The sequence below is a fragment of the Tachypleus tridentatus genome, chromosome 2, assembly GCF_004210375.1.
Source record: "Tachypleus tridentatus isolate NWPU-2018 chromosome 2, ASM421037v1, whole genome shotgun sequence".
Taxonomy (NCBI): domain Eukaryota; kingdom Metazoa; phylum Arthropoda; class Merostomata; order Xiphosura; family Limulidae; genus Tachypleus; species Tachypleus tridentatus.
This window is the reverse complement of record NC_134826.1, coordinates 124548582-124563970: the sequence shown is the minus strand read 5'-3', so window position 1 is coordinate 124563970 and position 15389 is coordinate 124548582. Positions and strand designations below refer to the sequence as shown.

Below are 15389 nucleotides of genomic sequence, written 5' to 3'. Positions count from 1 at the left end.
TACTCGAGGGCTATCTGTGCTAGCCGTCCCTAATTTAGCAGTGTAAGACTAGAGGGAAGGCAGCTAGTCATCACCCACCGCCAACTCTTAGGGCTACTCTTTTACCAACGAATAGTGGAATTGACGTAATATTATAACGCCCCCACGGCTGGGAGGGCGAGCATGTTTGGCGCGACGCGGGCGCGAACCCGCGAGCGTCGGAATACGAGTCGCACGCCTTAACACGCTTGGCCATGCCGGGCCCTTTTGGTATGGTAAAAGTACTTAGATAAAGGATAGAGCAGATTAAGTACTAATTACATACGCATATCCCTTGCTTCGGTTAATGTGTGATCATGGTGGAAATATAATAATTAAGGTTCTACCAATGCATAAGCTAACCCGCCGAGATAAGTTTGAATTAATTTTGAACTTTTAGTTTGGTTAATGGTATTTACTAACCAGAATCGTTGCAACAAGTATAGGGAAATAAATGTAAGGAGCCCAATTAATTTTTATTCAATTAAAATCAGTTTATTCGACATGGAACAATAAAACCATTCAAAATATATATAAACCGGACAACTAATAACTATATACTTAAACACGTTCCCCTCTTTGTGCGGTTTGTCGTTCATATTCATATTTTCAACATATTTCTTTCAGTCAGTCAGGACAAACTTTAGTCATTAAACATTTCGGAGCAAACATTGGTCATTATTTCACTGTGGGCTTTGGTCGCTAAATGTTACAGGGTGAATTTTCGTCACCAAACGTTTCATAGTGGAGATTGGTCAACAAACGTTTCAGAGCAAATCTTGATCACTAAATGTTTCATAAAGATCCAATATCAGTACACAGAATAACAACAATAATATCAGGTCATACTTTTGTTGATGGGCCTGTCATAGCCAGGTGGTTAGGGTACTCGACTTCCAATCTGCGGATTGCGGGTTTGAATGCCCTGTGTACCAAACATGCTCGCGCTTTTAGCCGTAGAAGCGTTATAATGTGATAATGAACACACTATTTGTTGCTGAAGGAGTAACCAAAGAGGTGATGGTAGGTGGTAAAGACAAGCTGTCTTCCTTTTAATTTTTCACTTATAAATTAGGAATGACTAGCAGAAACAGCATTCGTGTAGTTTTGCGCAAAATTCAAACTAAACTAAATATATATATATGTTGTCAAAAAACATAAAGAAGCCATTGTTGGAAACAGCATTACTAAAAGACGCTGACTTATCTATACATATATGTTAGATGCCTTATAAAATATCAAGTATAAAATATAACTGTATAATTGGAATTACAGTTATTACCAATTAACTTGCGTTTGCGTTAAGTGTTACAGAAGAATGAATAAATTATTTATATAATTAAATTTTTGAATCTCTGCTCAAATATAGACCAGTAATTAATTACTTACAATAGAATTCAAGTAAAGTAAAATAATTGAACATTGACAGTAATTTATTTAGGATGGTTATATGTATAAACAAGTCTCAATTACCAGGTGGGGTCATATTTCACTTTACCACCAGACAGCTATAAATCTTATATTAAAATATATTTTTTTTAGAAAATAAAATATTCATTAAGATGGGATTGCATATAATATACATTTGTGTTAGATATACACGACTCTTTTTTTATTAAGTATAATACGAGAGTAATGATTTATATATTGTTATTTAGTTCTAGCATTACATTTAGTTATTTTTTTTGGGTGCGATAGTTTATCGCAAGTATGATTACGTAATTATTTATGAATCATACATTGTGTAGTACAATATTTATGCATTGGCGATTCTTATATTAATTATTTCTTTATTTTACTAGAACCTGAGCTTTTCTCTTTGTTTTAAATTTCGTATTATTACATTATAATACACTGCTGGCCAAAATCTTAAGGTCAATGAACATAAAGAAAAAATATGCATTTTGCGTTGTTAGACTCAATCACTTATTTGAGTAGAGCATTGAAAGATGAAAATAAGAAAAGGGAAAATAAAAATAAAAACTTTTATAGCATTCAATAGGGAAAATGTTAACACTATGAAATACTAGCTGGTCAAAAGTTTAAGATTATACTGAAAGGAAGCGTTAATCAGTAAACACGTCACGAAATGTAGTCATTTGTGTTCAAGCATTAGCGTTGTCAACATCTCCCACTGACATCTCCTGTGTTACATTGGGTAAAAACATGGCAAAGGCTAAAACGTTGACAGAGTTTGAACGTGTCAGAATTGTCGAGCTGCAAAGGCAAGGTATCTCTCAACGTGCCATCGCTGGTGAAACTGGGCGTAGTAAAACTGCTGTTGTCAATATTTTAAAAAGTCCCTGAGTGATACGGAACGAGAATTTCAAGTGGTCGGCCCAAGAAAGTTTCGCCGGCGTTGAGCAGGAGAATTCGACGGGTTGTCCGGCAAGACACCAGCCAGATTAAGACCCTTAGGATGCAGAATGCAGCTCAAGAACAATAAAACGGCATTTACTAGAGAAAGGCTTTAAAAACCGTAAACGTCTTCAAAGGCCACGTCTCCTTCCTCAACACGAGACAGCTCAGTTAAACTTTGCTGAGAAGCAAACATGGAACGTAGAAAAGTGGACGATGAAAAAAATTTAACCTGGATGGTTCAGATGTCTTCCAATGTTACTGGCACGATAAGGATATCCCACCGGAGACATTTTTTACACGACACAGTGGAGGAGGTTCCATCATGATCTGTGGTGCTTTCTCCTTCCATGGAACAATCGATCTTCAGATTATATCGGGGCGTCAAACAGCAGCTGGCTAAATTGGCATGTTGGAGAGAGCGTCCTTATTGATTGAAGGCCCTCGCTTTTGTGGAAATGACTGGATCTTTCAGCAGAACAACGCTGCAATCCACAATGCCCGCAAAACAAAGGATTTTTTCATGGCGAATAACGTGATTCTTTTGAACCGTCCAGCGTGTTCGCCCGAACTGAACCTCATTGAAAATGTTTGGGAGTGGATGGCAAGAGAAGTCTATAGAACTGGACGTCAATTCCAATCAGTGTATGATCTTCGTGAAGCCATCTTCACCACTTGGAATAACATTCCAGCCAGCCTTCTGCAAACGCTTATATCGACCATGACAAAGCGAATATTTGCAGTTATTCGCAATGACGGCCGTGCAACTCACTACTGAGACCTCTTGTTGGACATTTCCTACCCTAAAAAAGTTTTTTTATTTATTTTCCCTTTTCTTATTTTCATCTTTCGAAGCTCTATTCAAATAAGTGATTGAGTCTAACAACGCAAAATGCATAATTTTTCTTTATGTTCATTGGCCTTAAGATTTTGGCCAGCAGTGTATTTAGCAGGTGTTTAACATTTTATACTTCTATTTGGTTACGAATATTCATTGGATATTTATTTCAATTACTAGATCTAGATCTCAACATTGTGAGTTTAGTCATAAATAGTGTATAATGATGAATTTTAAAGTGAAATTGTCACAGACCTGATTTTAATAACACAGCAGTAAAGAATAATAATTACTGTCAAAATGTGTCCTAAAGTAACTTGACCAATTTGTGCGGACTTTGACGAAAAAAGAGAGAACTATTTAAAGCTCTAGATTCGACTATAATAACCAACATTGTAATGAACATTGGTATGTATGTTTGACTTTTTTAGTATATTATTTTAAATAAGTGGACTGTATGCTGTTTGTTTGTTGTTGAGATTTATCACCAACAAATCATAGACATCTTCTCTAAAGAATCCTGCTCATAAATACTTAAAACCTAATAAATAATTTATCACTTCAGTTATCAATATGCTGGATTAGTAAAAAAAAAAAATGTTTGAACACTCACATAAAATGGCAGCAAGAAAATAGGCTATATTTTATTTATATATGTGTATAAAATTCTAATGAAGTATGAATATTACTAAAGTAATAACAACCAGTATTAATGAATATATATTATACTTACATATATAAAAAGCGAATTTGCACAGTACAGAGCGTCACAGTTAATTTTCAGGCCAGTAATGTATGCTAGGAAATTCTGTTACACTAAAAATCCAGGCTAAGTATTTCTGGACATTAATGTACACTCCCGGTACCTCGGGTTTCCCACAGTCAATTCCCCAGGAAACAAGTCCAGCCAAACCATAGGTTCCATCTTGTCTCCAGCACATCAAAGGACCACCACCGTCACCCTGTACACATAAATGAAAGGATAAAAAAAGCGACAAAATGTGTTTTAAAAGATGACTTTATTTCTAAGTTATGTATTATAATACAATCTGAAGCAACGGTCACTTGTGACCACTGATAATGTTTTTATACGAGTATTTGAGTATTTGGAAAGAAATATAAAACAGCTGCATAGAACGTCTATCGTTTTATACAAATATTTACTTGTCGGCAAAGTTTAGTTTTACCTTTAACTACATGCTATTTAACTGACTTCAACTCATACTTAAAAATACATACACATTCACTATTAGTACGTTTAAACATATTAAATCAGGTCACTGTCTTTTTTCAGTTATTATCAACATCAACTGACTTCAACTCATACTTAAAAATACATACACATTTACTATTAGTACGTTTAAACATATTAAATCAGGTCACTGTCTTTTTTCAGTTATTATCAACTTCAACTGACTTCAACTCATACTTAAAATACATACACATTTACTATTAGTACGTTTAAACATATTAAATCAGGTCACTGTCTTTTTTCAGTTATTATCAACTTCAACTGACTTCAACTCATACTTAAAAATACATACACATTTACTATTAGTACGTTTAAACATATTAAATCAGGTCACTGTCTTTTTTCAGTTATTATCAACTTCAACTGACTTCAACTCATACTTAAAAATACATACACATTTACTATTAGTACGTTTAAACATATTAAATCAGGTCACTGTCTCTTTTCAGTTATTATCAACTTCAACTGACTTCAACTCATACTTAAAAATACATACACATTTACTATTAGTACGTTTAAACATATTAACTCAGGTCACTGTCTTTTTTCAGTTATTATGTCTAGATAATGGCTGATTGAAAGTTGTGTTAATAAGTAAGCGTAACCGAAAAGAATCAATGCAATTGAATATGATTTAAATAAAATTACGCAAAATTGTAGAGTTACTGCAAGTTTATAGATTCAAGTATCAGTAACAATCTGTTAAAACTGCGACGACGAAATCCAGATTGATAAAATATTACAAAACAAAAAGTTTCATCATGAATTTATTCCTGCACTCTTTGCCACGACGATGCCAAACAGTTATCAAGGCCAGATGGGATACAACCAAATATTAAAAATGAAGCAAACTCTGTGGTCACTTTCTGTCAATTATATTAGTAGCGCTATCCTTTTTTTACTCAATGAACATTTTTGTATTTGCTCATCTGCTGTAATATGTTTCACGGTTGGTTTGTTAATAAAGATGTATATATATGTTTGGATAACTGAAGTGTGAGTTAGTTTACACCACTAATGTACAAAACCGTTTTCCTTTAGTTCTGACATTTCTACAATACATAATCTCGTAAAAAATTAAAGGAACCATTAAAAATGTGAAAATATTAGGTGGTGCAATAATATTCTTCTGCCAATGTAATTCTAATGTTTGGAAATTAAGACGCAACGTTTATATTTTTTAAACGTTTATAAAATTATTCTCTTTATTCCATACATATTTCTTAGAATATTTACTAATTATACTACTTTCAAAAATAAAATAAATATTATGTAGTGTTTCCAATATTGATGTCCGTGGCAGTGCAGTATAATAAGGGGGGGGGGAGAGTACATGTGCTTGTTACAATGAAATAGTTAATTGAAGTTCTTATCTGTAAAAAATATCTAAAAGAATGAAAACTTGCCATTATATAACCATACCTCTATCGCACTGTAAAATAAACAACAGGGAGAATATACTACAAGTAAAATACCTTGCAAGAATCTTCGCCATACTTTCCTCCTGCACATATGAATCCATCATGAAGTTGAAAATATTTTCCTAGTCTTGTTTTTCTTAAAAGATCTTGACATAGGTTATTGTCAATAATTGGTACGTTCACTTCCCTTAAAACATTAGAATAGCTTCCATTTCCTGTTGGAATAAATTAAGTAAATTAATTTACATAAGTAAACAGTCGTTACAGAATATTTTAGGTTAACATAAGGTAATACGAAATGATATTGCAGAATTGCTATTCTAAGCAAAAGAAACGAGCTACACAGATGCCTGCTTTTTGAATATCTACTTAGATCGTTCTGCTCATAGGTAAGTTTCTTGAATATTTAGCTTCGACAATTGCTATTAAATAAAACAGTTTCTTATGGCAGGCTTATGCTTTTGTAAATTGCTTTAATTCTAGAGCAAATATTCTGAAAACTTTGGTCAACTTGTTTGCTTCAGAGTTTTCACGAAAAACTACACAAAAGGTAACTTGTATAGCAGTACCCAATTTTGAACCGATGAATTAGAAGGAAGACAGTTATTCGATAGCACCCACCGTCATCTGTTGGATCATTCTTGGCTGGCTTAATAGTGTGATTTGATCGTCTGTGTTATATCGCACCAAATACTCTAAAGTCGAGCAAGTTTTAGTGGTAACAACAAACCCTCTGATTTACAGTTTAAACTCTTTAATTAACCATTAGGTCATGTCTGATCCAATGTGATCGGAGAAAGCTTATGTAAAATTCTGATTAAGAAAGTGCTGATAAGCTTATGTTTCTTTGAATAAAATAATCGAAATTGACAGAAGAAACAAAGAAACTCACTAAAGTTCACTACGTTCTAACAAAATATTTTAGTGGGATTTGAAATTATTCGCAAACCTGTTTTAATGTACAATATATTAAGGTAGTAAGTCTTCCGTAAATTATTGATTTATGTAAACACAACAGATAAGCCAAAAACATCTTATCGTTTAATTAGTTTTTCGACATGAACCATAATTATGGATAGATAAAGTAACTACGAAACCTAGCTTATAAGGTATATACATACTGTAAGCGTCCTTGCCCCAGCCAGTGACCACACATTCTTGACCCACAAAATTCTCCCCGAAAGAAGGCAAACAAACTGTATCAATGTGACGACCGAATGTAACCTCTCTGTCCAGTTTTATGATTGCCAAGTCGTTAAATAGATTTTTTCTTTCATGATCATAACCCGGGTGAATCACAATTCCCTTCACACCATAGTCCTCATGCGGCAGGAACTCATTCGTTGTCTGGGTGTCCCATTCACCCAAACGAACCTTCAAAATGTACTGGTTATTGCCTCTGAAGTAATAGAAAAAATTATGGAATTATATAGTTAAATATTTGGAAAATATAATCGTCAAAATAACGCAAGTTTTCAAGTAGTACTTATTTTATGTAATGTAACTTTAAATTTTTTCAACTGTCTTATGGACAGACTTGCAGCATCAGAAGTAAAAAAAGTTGTAATATGTGCTGTTATATTAATATGCTTCTGATCTGATGTTCGCTATTTAACTTTATGACACCATCATCTTTACGAAAGCACTTACTGAAATCGATATACGCAATGAGCAACGGTTAATACGTGGAACTTATCGATGAGTACAGCTCCACATTGGAAGATGTTCACTTTTCCCTCGTATTTTAATACCGCACCCTAGAAGATTAAAAATAGCAAAGAAGGACTAAAGTATGAAATGTTGATTATTTAAGGGTTGTTTGAGTACGTGCATCTACAATAAGTCGTTTTAATACTGTTTCTAGACATTTACCTCGTTCGAAAGCGTATTTCTTCTGGACTTGAAAAAGTAAATGTTTCTATCCCTGTATAGTAACATTTTACAAAAGTAAAATCGAAGAGTTGTTCACAAATAATGTTTTCAAGTATTTCAAAATGTACAAAATTCTTTGTCTACCTTTTCAAAAAATTTAATGTACAGACATTTTCAAGTAGTTAGATGACGTTGTTGGGATCGGGTACCAATCGTTGTCACGCTTTGTAGGTTAAATAAAAAACAAGTAAAGAATATCAAAGAGATCAAAAGCAGAACAGCATTCACTATTCATAACACAATACTATTGCAATTAATAGACACCAAATCACTTGCAGACCCAGCAAAGAACAAACAAAACCATTTATAATATCCCATATAATTGTGGACTCCAATACATTTGAGAAATATATTAATAAAAGTCAGAATTTAGGAGTAGAATAGACAAACAAGACAGTAATACTAATTTCTCTAAACATCCTATCAAGCCAGAGAAGACCATATAGTAATGAAAGAATACTAAAGTAATGGTATATGAACAATACACAACAACAGTATATAGAAAAATCCTTCTGCATTCGCTTTACTGATAACAAAAGTAACCTAGTACAGAAGTCAGCAAACTTGAATAATTCTCTTGGAAACAACAAGACAATATATTCCAACTCTAGCGATTAAGACCCCAGTCAAGTGCATGTAACATTAACAAGAAAACCCCAAATTAAATCTCCACCTCTATCACAACAAACAAACCTTCTTAGGATGTCTATGAAGACGGCAGAGTTAAGCAGTCAAAATATTGGGTTTGGTTTGTTTTCAATTTCGCGCAAAGCCATTCGAGGGCTATCTGAACTAGCTATTCCTAATTTATGAGCGTAAGACCAGAGGGAAGGCAGCTAGTCATCACCACCCACTGCCAACTCTTGGGCTACTCTTTTACCAACGAATAGTGGGATTAAGCGTAACTATATAACGCCCCCACGGCTGAAAGGGCGAAAAGTAGCTAAGAGAGTAATTACAAAGAAGCAGTTGATTAATAACGATAATAAAGATATCAACCATGGTAACGTTTTCACCTTTTTTCGGTGATTTCTTCCATTATCTACTTAGACAATTTGAAAAGACCTGAAATTGTAGTTATCAGTAAATGTCGCCATAACTAAACAGCTCATTTTTTACTTGAATGATGTATAATTTTTATTTTCATACGCCCTAGAGAGAAATGTTTACACTTTTTATTTTATTAACTTTCGAGTTATTTATATTTTAGTTCTTTTAAAATAATTATAACGCATATAATACTAAGTAAATTATCTGTTAATAAACTTAGTTTTTCATTTAAAATGACATTTAGTATTACATACTGTTCAATAAAATTGTAGGACTAATTTTACTTTTTACCTTTCACACGACAGATAATTAATATTTTTATTTACCAGTTCTTAAGTTACATTTTTATACAAGTAATGATTGATAGATAATTTCTCATTTATTTCTTTTGAGTTTGATTAAAAGTATAATTCCTCGTGATTACTTATACATACATATAAACTTACTTGCCAAGGCCATTCCCCGAACTCAGCCAACCCCTTTTTAGGGGCTGATACAATACGCTTGTTAATCCCATTAACGTTTCTAAAACCACACTGATGTATATAGGGTCTTTCTGTCACTAATCCAGGAGCTTTACAGCAGACGTGGAAAAGTCCACAGCCAGTATCGCCTCCTAGACTTAAACGACCATCCTATTAAGTAAATTTTAAAATCTAATCACTTGTTCAAACCTTTGTGAAAAATGTTCCAATAACAAGACCTTAGTGTAGAGAAAAATACCTCAAACATCCACGATATTTTAAAAATAGGTATTTTCGTTTGGAAGCACGTAAAACAGTTCATTTTCACATTCAATACCGTACACGTTTAATTACTGTTTATAATTTATCTTCTAAAACTTTACGAATGCTCTCCAGCTATATATGTTACATGCCGTATTATTGGTGGTTATACAAAAGTAAAATATTCGTATAATTATTACTTCTTTCTCTTTTCTATTTCAAACAGTTGTTATTAACAAGTTAATAATATCGGAAATTATTTCAAAAATAACTATTTTTACAAATAATATGATTCAAAATTGATTTATTATGCAAATGACAATACACACTTCATTAATAATAATTATATTATAATGATTTTGGCAAGTCAGTAACGCACTACAAATTAGACTAAAAATACGAAAACAAAATATAAAGAATTTTAAAGATACTATTTATTTCTTTAATATACACAGTTTTTTGGCTCTGAAGATAAAGCATTACAATGAAGATCAAGGTTTAATTTTTCAAACAATTCCTCCAAAACACATTATAGTAACTTAAACTACAATAAAGAAACATAAGAACAGAATCAATCAACTCACTAGAGGTGGCTCACTGGAAGAGACTGTCTTTTTTCTGGGATCTATGGTACCTGACCCGTCAGTAACGATATTACCTTCCTTGCATTGGTAGTAAGGTACACAGACACAATCACTGTTGACGTGAGTACCACTAACAGCTGTATTACCTGAGCCTATTCCTACAAAGCTACCTCCTCCTCTAAAGCCACTACCTAAATTACTTCCATCTAATCCTGTTCCTGAACTTCCTTCTCCATGCCCACTGCCACCATGTGTTCCTCCTCCAAAATTACCACCGCCATGTGTTATTCCATCACTCCCGTGTGTTTCATCTCCTCTAAATCCTTCTTCATGAATACCTTCTCCAAGTCCACCTTGTACACTTCCACCACTATTTCCTACGCCATGAACTCCAATTACTCCTCCTACAAGCCTATGGTGTGCTCCCAAATCACCACCAGTTCCATAAATTTTATCTCCTCCAAAATCTCCCTTATGAATTTCTCCTCCTAACCCGGATTCACTTCCACCATTATTACCTACTCCCATCCCTCCTCTATGAATTCCATCACCTCGTCCTAAACCATCATCACTCCCTACAACTTTACCGTGGTTCCCATCTCCTCCAAAATCACTATTCCCATGTGTTCCACCTACCCTAAATCCTCCTCCATGGATTCCACCACCTTGTCCTAAACCACCATCATTCCCTACTACTCCACCGTGGTTCCCCCCATATCCTTCAAAATCACTATTCCCATGTGTTCTATCTACCCCAAATCCTTCTCCATTAATTCCCTCTCCTAATCTAAAACCACCTCCTTCTTTTATACCTCCTTCATGAACTCCAAATTCTCCTCCAAACTTATCACCTCCTCCCAAACCACTGTTACTCTCTCCACTATGGCCCACATCTCCTTCAAAATAACCATTTCCACGTGGCCCATTTGCTTTAAATCCTCCTCCATGGTCTCCATGTCCTCCAAAACCGCCATTACCCCCTACATTTCCACCACTGGGTTCACCTCCTTCAAAAATACCACTTCTATGAGCTCCTCCTTCCCTAAATTCTCCTCCCTGAGTTTCTCCTCCTGACGCAAATCCATAATGTACACCTTCACTATTACTTCCTCCATGAGCTCCATGTACTCCTCCAAATTCATAACTTCCTCCTAAACCACCACTATTTCCTCCATCATGGCTCCCGCCTCCTCCAAAACCAACACTCTGACGTGTTTCTTCTCCTCCATGGTTCCCCCTTCCTTCTCCAAGTCCACCTTGCATCCCTCCACCACCATTTATTACTCCTATTCCTCCTCCAAAACCACTCCTGCCACTTCCTATAACTCCACTATGGCTACCACCTTCTCCAAAACCTCCTCTATGAACCCCCCCTCCTTCTTCAAGTTCATCTTGTACACCTCTACCACTATTTTCTCTTCCTATCCCTCCTCCATGAGCTCCATGTTCTCCTCCAAAACCACCTCTTCCTACATCTCCATAATTGCTCCCATTCTCTCCAAAAACACCACTTCCATGTGTTTCTTCTTCTCCATGATTTCTTTCTCCTTTAAGACCACCTTTTATCCCTACACCACCATTTCCTTCTTCATGAACTCCATGTCCTCCTTTAAAATTACTGCCACTTCCTAAAACTCCACCATGGCTCACACCTTTTCCAAAATCACCATTCTTATGTGTTCCATCTTCTCCAAAACCTTCTTCTAATCCAAATCCAACATGCAGACCTCCATCTTTACTTTCTCCTCTATGAGTTCCAGAACCTGCTCCTTTATCAAACCCACCACCTTTTCCCATAAAAGTACCTCCAAACACCTGTGATGCACTTCTATCTACTCCAATACCTGATCCACTTTCTGCATCAGCTACCCTTGCTCCTTCTCCTCCAAAGCCTGCACCTACCCTAAATCCATTATTAATTCCTCCTCCTGAACCAACTCCTCTAAAACCACCATCTGCTAAGTGTCCTAATCCCCTATGTTTGTTTCCTCGTAGTACATGACCAGGCGTACCGTGCCCTATTTCTAAAACAAGACCAATTTCTTTTCTTATACTATAATGAGGACCTATTCCAAGTCTTCCACGACCAGGTTTTGGTTGTCTGTGTCCTTTTCCTGCCCCATGCCTTCCTCCATGTCCACCACCTTGATGTCCTCTGAAACCATGTCCATAACCTCCACCACCACCTTTCCACCTGCCAGATATTCCAACAGGATGCTCATCAGGTTTTTCATTTCTCTTTGAACCACTCCAGACTGGTCTACTTTTTACGTCCTCCTCTACATCTGGCGTTGAAATGACTGATATAGCCAACAAAAACAGCAAAGACCAGGCTTTCATGGCTACCCTATAACATGTTAATAATTCACCATAAGAAATAAAGTGCAGAGTTATTTATAGGTTAAGGCTAAAACAGGACTAATTTTACGTTATTTTATATGTGTAGAAGAACGTGATAAACATCTCTTTCCTTATTTCTCTGTAAAAAAACAGTTACAAATGAATACCTCCTCTGTTATAATGAAAAGGGTGTAAAAGTGCATGAAAACAACGTCTTTTCAAAGTGTTTCAATACAAAATAAAAAAATGACATATTTGCAAAATAGTGTATAGCTAAATAAGTTAGATGACTTCAGTGATAAATAAACATTTAACTTTTAATGGACAACTAAAATTTGAAACTATCATCATTACTAGACGAAAGCGTTAAAATTAACAAAGAAATTAATTGTTTTCAGTGCTGTTAAAATTTATATCAAAAACTGATTTGAATCATTTTCAAAACCTTAACCGAAATAAATTTTGTTCAACATTTAAAAAAAAACACACAGAATTTTCAAACTACACAGCACTCACTAATTGGTAGTTCAGTATCTTTTGACAGACAGTTAACAAGCAAGACATTGATGTTTCTGGTCTACTTAATCATAAGACTTTCTAGATGTTTCTAAGAGAGGTCTTAAACAACACAACTTCAAGAGTTTTTTCAGTATTTAGTCCCCTATATTTGATCAGTATAGTTTTGCTTTTCTAGAAGTATCTGTTGGATATACACTGCTGGCCAAAATCTTAAGGCAAATAAACATAAAGAAAAAATATGCATTTTGCATTGTTAGACTCAACCACTTATTTCAGTAGAGCTTCGAAAGATGAAAATAAGAAAAGGGTAAATAAAATAAAAAAACATTTTTAGCATTTAATGGAGAAAATGTTAACACTATGAAATTAGCTTAAATACTAGCTGGTCAAAAGTTTAAGATCATACTGAAACGAAGTGTTAATCGGTAAACACGTAACGAAATTTAGTCATTTGTGTTCAAGCATTAGCGTTGTCAACATCTCCCACTGACATCTCCTGTGTTGCACTGGGTAAAAACATGGTAAACATGCTTGAAAACAAATTACTAAATTTCGTTACGTGTTTACCGATTGACGCTTCATTTCAGTATGATCTTAAACTTTTGACCAGCTGGTATTTCATAGTGTTAACATTTTCCCTATTAAATGCTAAAAAGGTTTTTTATTTTTATTTTCCCTTTTCTTATTTCGAAGCTCTACTCAAATAATTGGTTGAGTCTAACAACGCAAAAGCATATTTTTTCTTTATGTTCATTGGCCTTAAGATTTTGGCCAGCAATGTATATGTGAAAAGACTGGAATTTATAGTCCATTTTTGGCTATTACAGTAATAACGCTGAAAAAGCGGTATTTCTTTATAAAATATTCTAGCTTTGGTTAGAATACCTTTATTATGAACATGATGAAAGTGGGTCAGAACTTACGTGATTACAAATTACGAATACTAACAGACATTCATTGTGAAAAGAAATAAATTGATGGCTAACTTTTAATATAAGAAAACACCTATTTTTAAAGTTCACTGTAAACCGTATGAATCGGTTTTTCTGTAAATTAGAAAATACAAATAAAAATCGTTCTACTCTATTTAGGGCTCTTTGTATTCAACAAATTTCAGAATGTTAAATAAGTTATTGTCTGTAAGCCTTATTTAAATATTTTTAAGAAATTGGTTTCCGTAAACACACACACAAAGAATATATCATTTAAAAAGTGTGTGTGTGTGTTTTCTTATAGCAAAGCCACATCGGGCTATCTGCTGAGCCAACCGAGGGAAATCAAACCCCTGATTTTAGCGTTGTAAATCCGAAGACATACCGCTGTACTAGCGGGGTGCCCATTTGAAAAGAAATACAAAACAATAAATTTCCGGTAAAAATCGGCACTGCAAAAAAGTGGGAACATATTAAATATACATTAAAGAAAATTAACTTCATTGTGTTAGACGTAGTTCTCAATTGGGTCAGGGGTAAGTTTACAAACTTACATACATATATGTATGTATGTGTGTGTGTATATATATATTTTTATAAACACGTAAAGGACGACACTGCAGTTCCAACCAAACAGCGACAGAAATTTTCCGCCTCTTCAGCTATTTAACTAAATCCTGATCAAAATCTTTTACGGAAATAATAGAAACTCAATTAAAACTAATTTTTTTAAAGGGCCATATTAAAGTGCCTAAAGCTATAGCATCCTAGTTTAAGCATACATTCCCATTTCATGGTCAGATGTGAACACATAGAATAAATTTCTAATTAATGATACTTAAACTAATTTTCAAAATTTCATCATGTTATGGTTTTTATTCCAAGCTTAAATAATTTCTACATGTATATTTCTCATTTTAAGTTGATTAACAGAAGTTACTTACGATATGTCTTAGTAAAGAAAATTACTTTGAACGAGTACGTTGTTCACCCCAGCAAGATTGGTCTATGGTTACTGAAAAGGTTTTGCTTTATATCAGTTTTGCACTTCACCCATATCACATGAACTTGATTGTGCGAACGGTAAAACCATACATATTAGCTCACAATGTGTCCAATCACACAGTTTTGTCTGTCACGTGATACACGTGATTATCAACTTATACCCGTCTTCTTAAATACAGGGGCGTAATATATTTGCAGTTAATAAAACTTGTCTTGAAACCAGGTTTTATGAGTGTACGGAACGTTCGAATGAGTTAGCGTTTTCTCAAACGTATCCAAGAAAAAACAAAAAAACATTTAGATATGTTTTCCTTGCACTTATCAGAAATGATGTGGAAGTAGTCAAGGTTAGTTTACATGCTACAGTAACATATTTTTCCTCTGTAAATTGGCTATAATAAACAATATAAAAGCA

At 34.3% G+C, this 15389-nt stretch overlaps 1 protein-coding gene across 3 annotated transcripts in view; it reads right to left on the bottom strand.

The window, feature by feature from the left end:
* LOC143245020 (uncharacterized) overlaps nt 1-15061 on the bottom strand; it is a 32312-nt gene extending 17251 nt beyond the window's left edge. The window contains exons 1-8 of one of the 3 annotated variants that reach the window (XM_076490775.1): nt 14914-15061; nt 10179-12525; nt 9316-9504; nt 7538-7644; nt 7009-7286; nt 5942-6102; nt 3948-4176; nt 677-804 (exon numbers count right to left, since the gene is read on the bottom strand). In XM_076490775.1, coding sequence (XP_076346890.1) covers nt 3988-4176; nt 5942-6102; nt 7009-7286; nt 7538-7644; nt 9316-9504; nt 10179-12518 — 3264 coding nt within the window. In that variant the 5' untranslated portion in view covers nt 12519-12525; nt 14914-15061 and the 3' untranslated portion in view covers nt 677-804; nt 3948-3987. Of the gene's footprint in view, nt 1-676; nt 805-3828; nt 4177-5941; nt 6103-7008; nt 7287-7537; nt 7645-9315; nt 9505-10178; nt 12526-14913 lie in introns of those variants that run through there. The other 2 variants (XM_076490773.1, XM_076490774.1) reach the window with 2 other exon arrangements.
* Nucleotides 15062-15389: the final 328 nt, after the last annotated feature.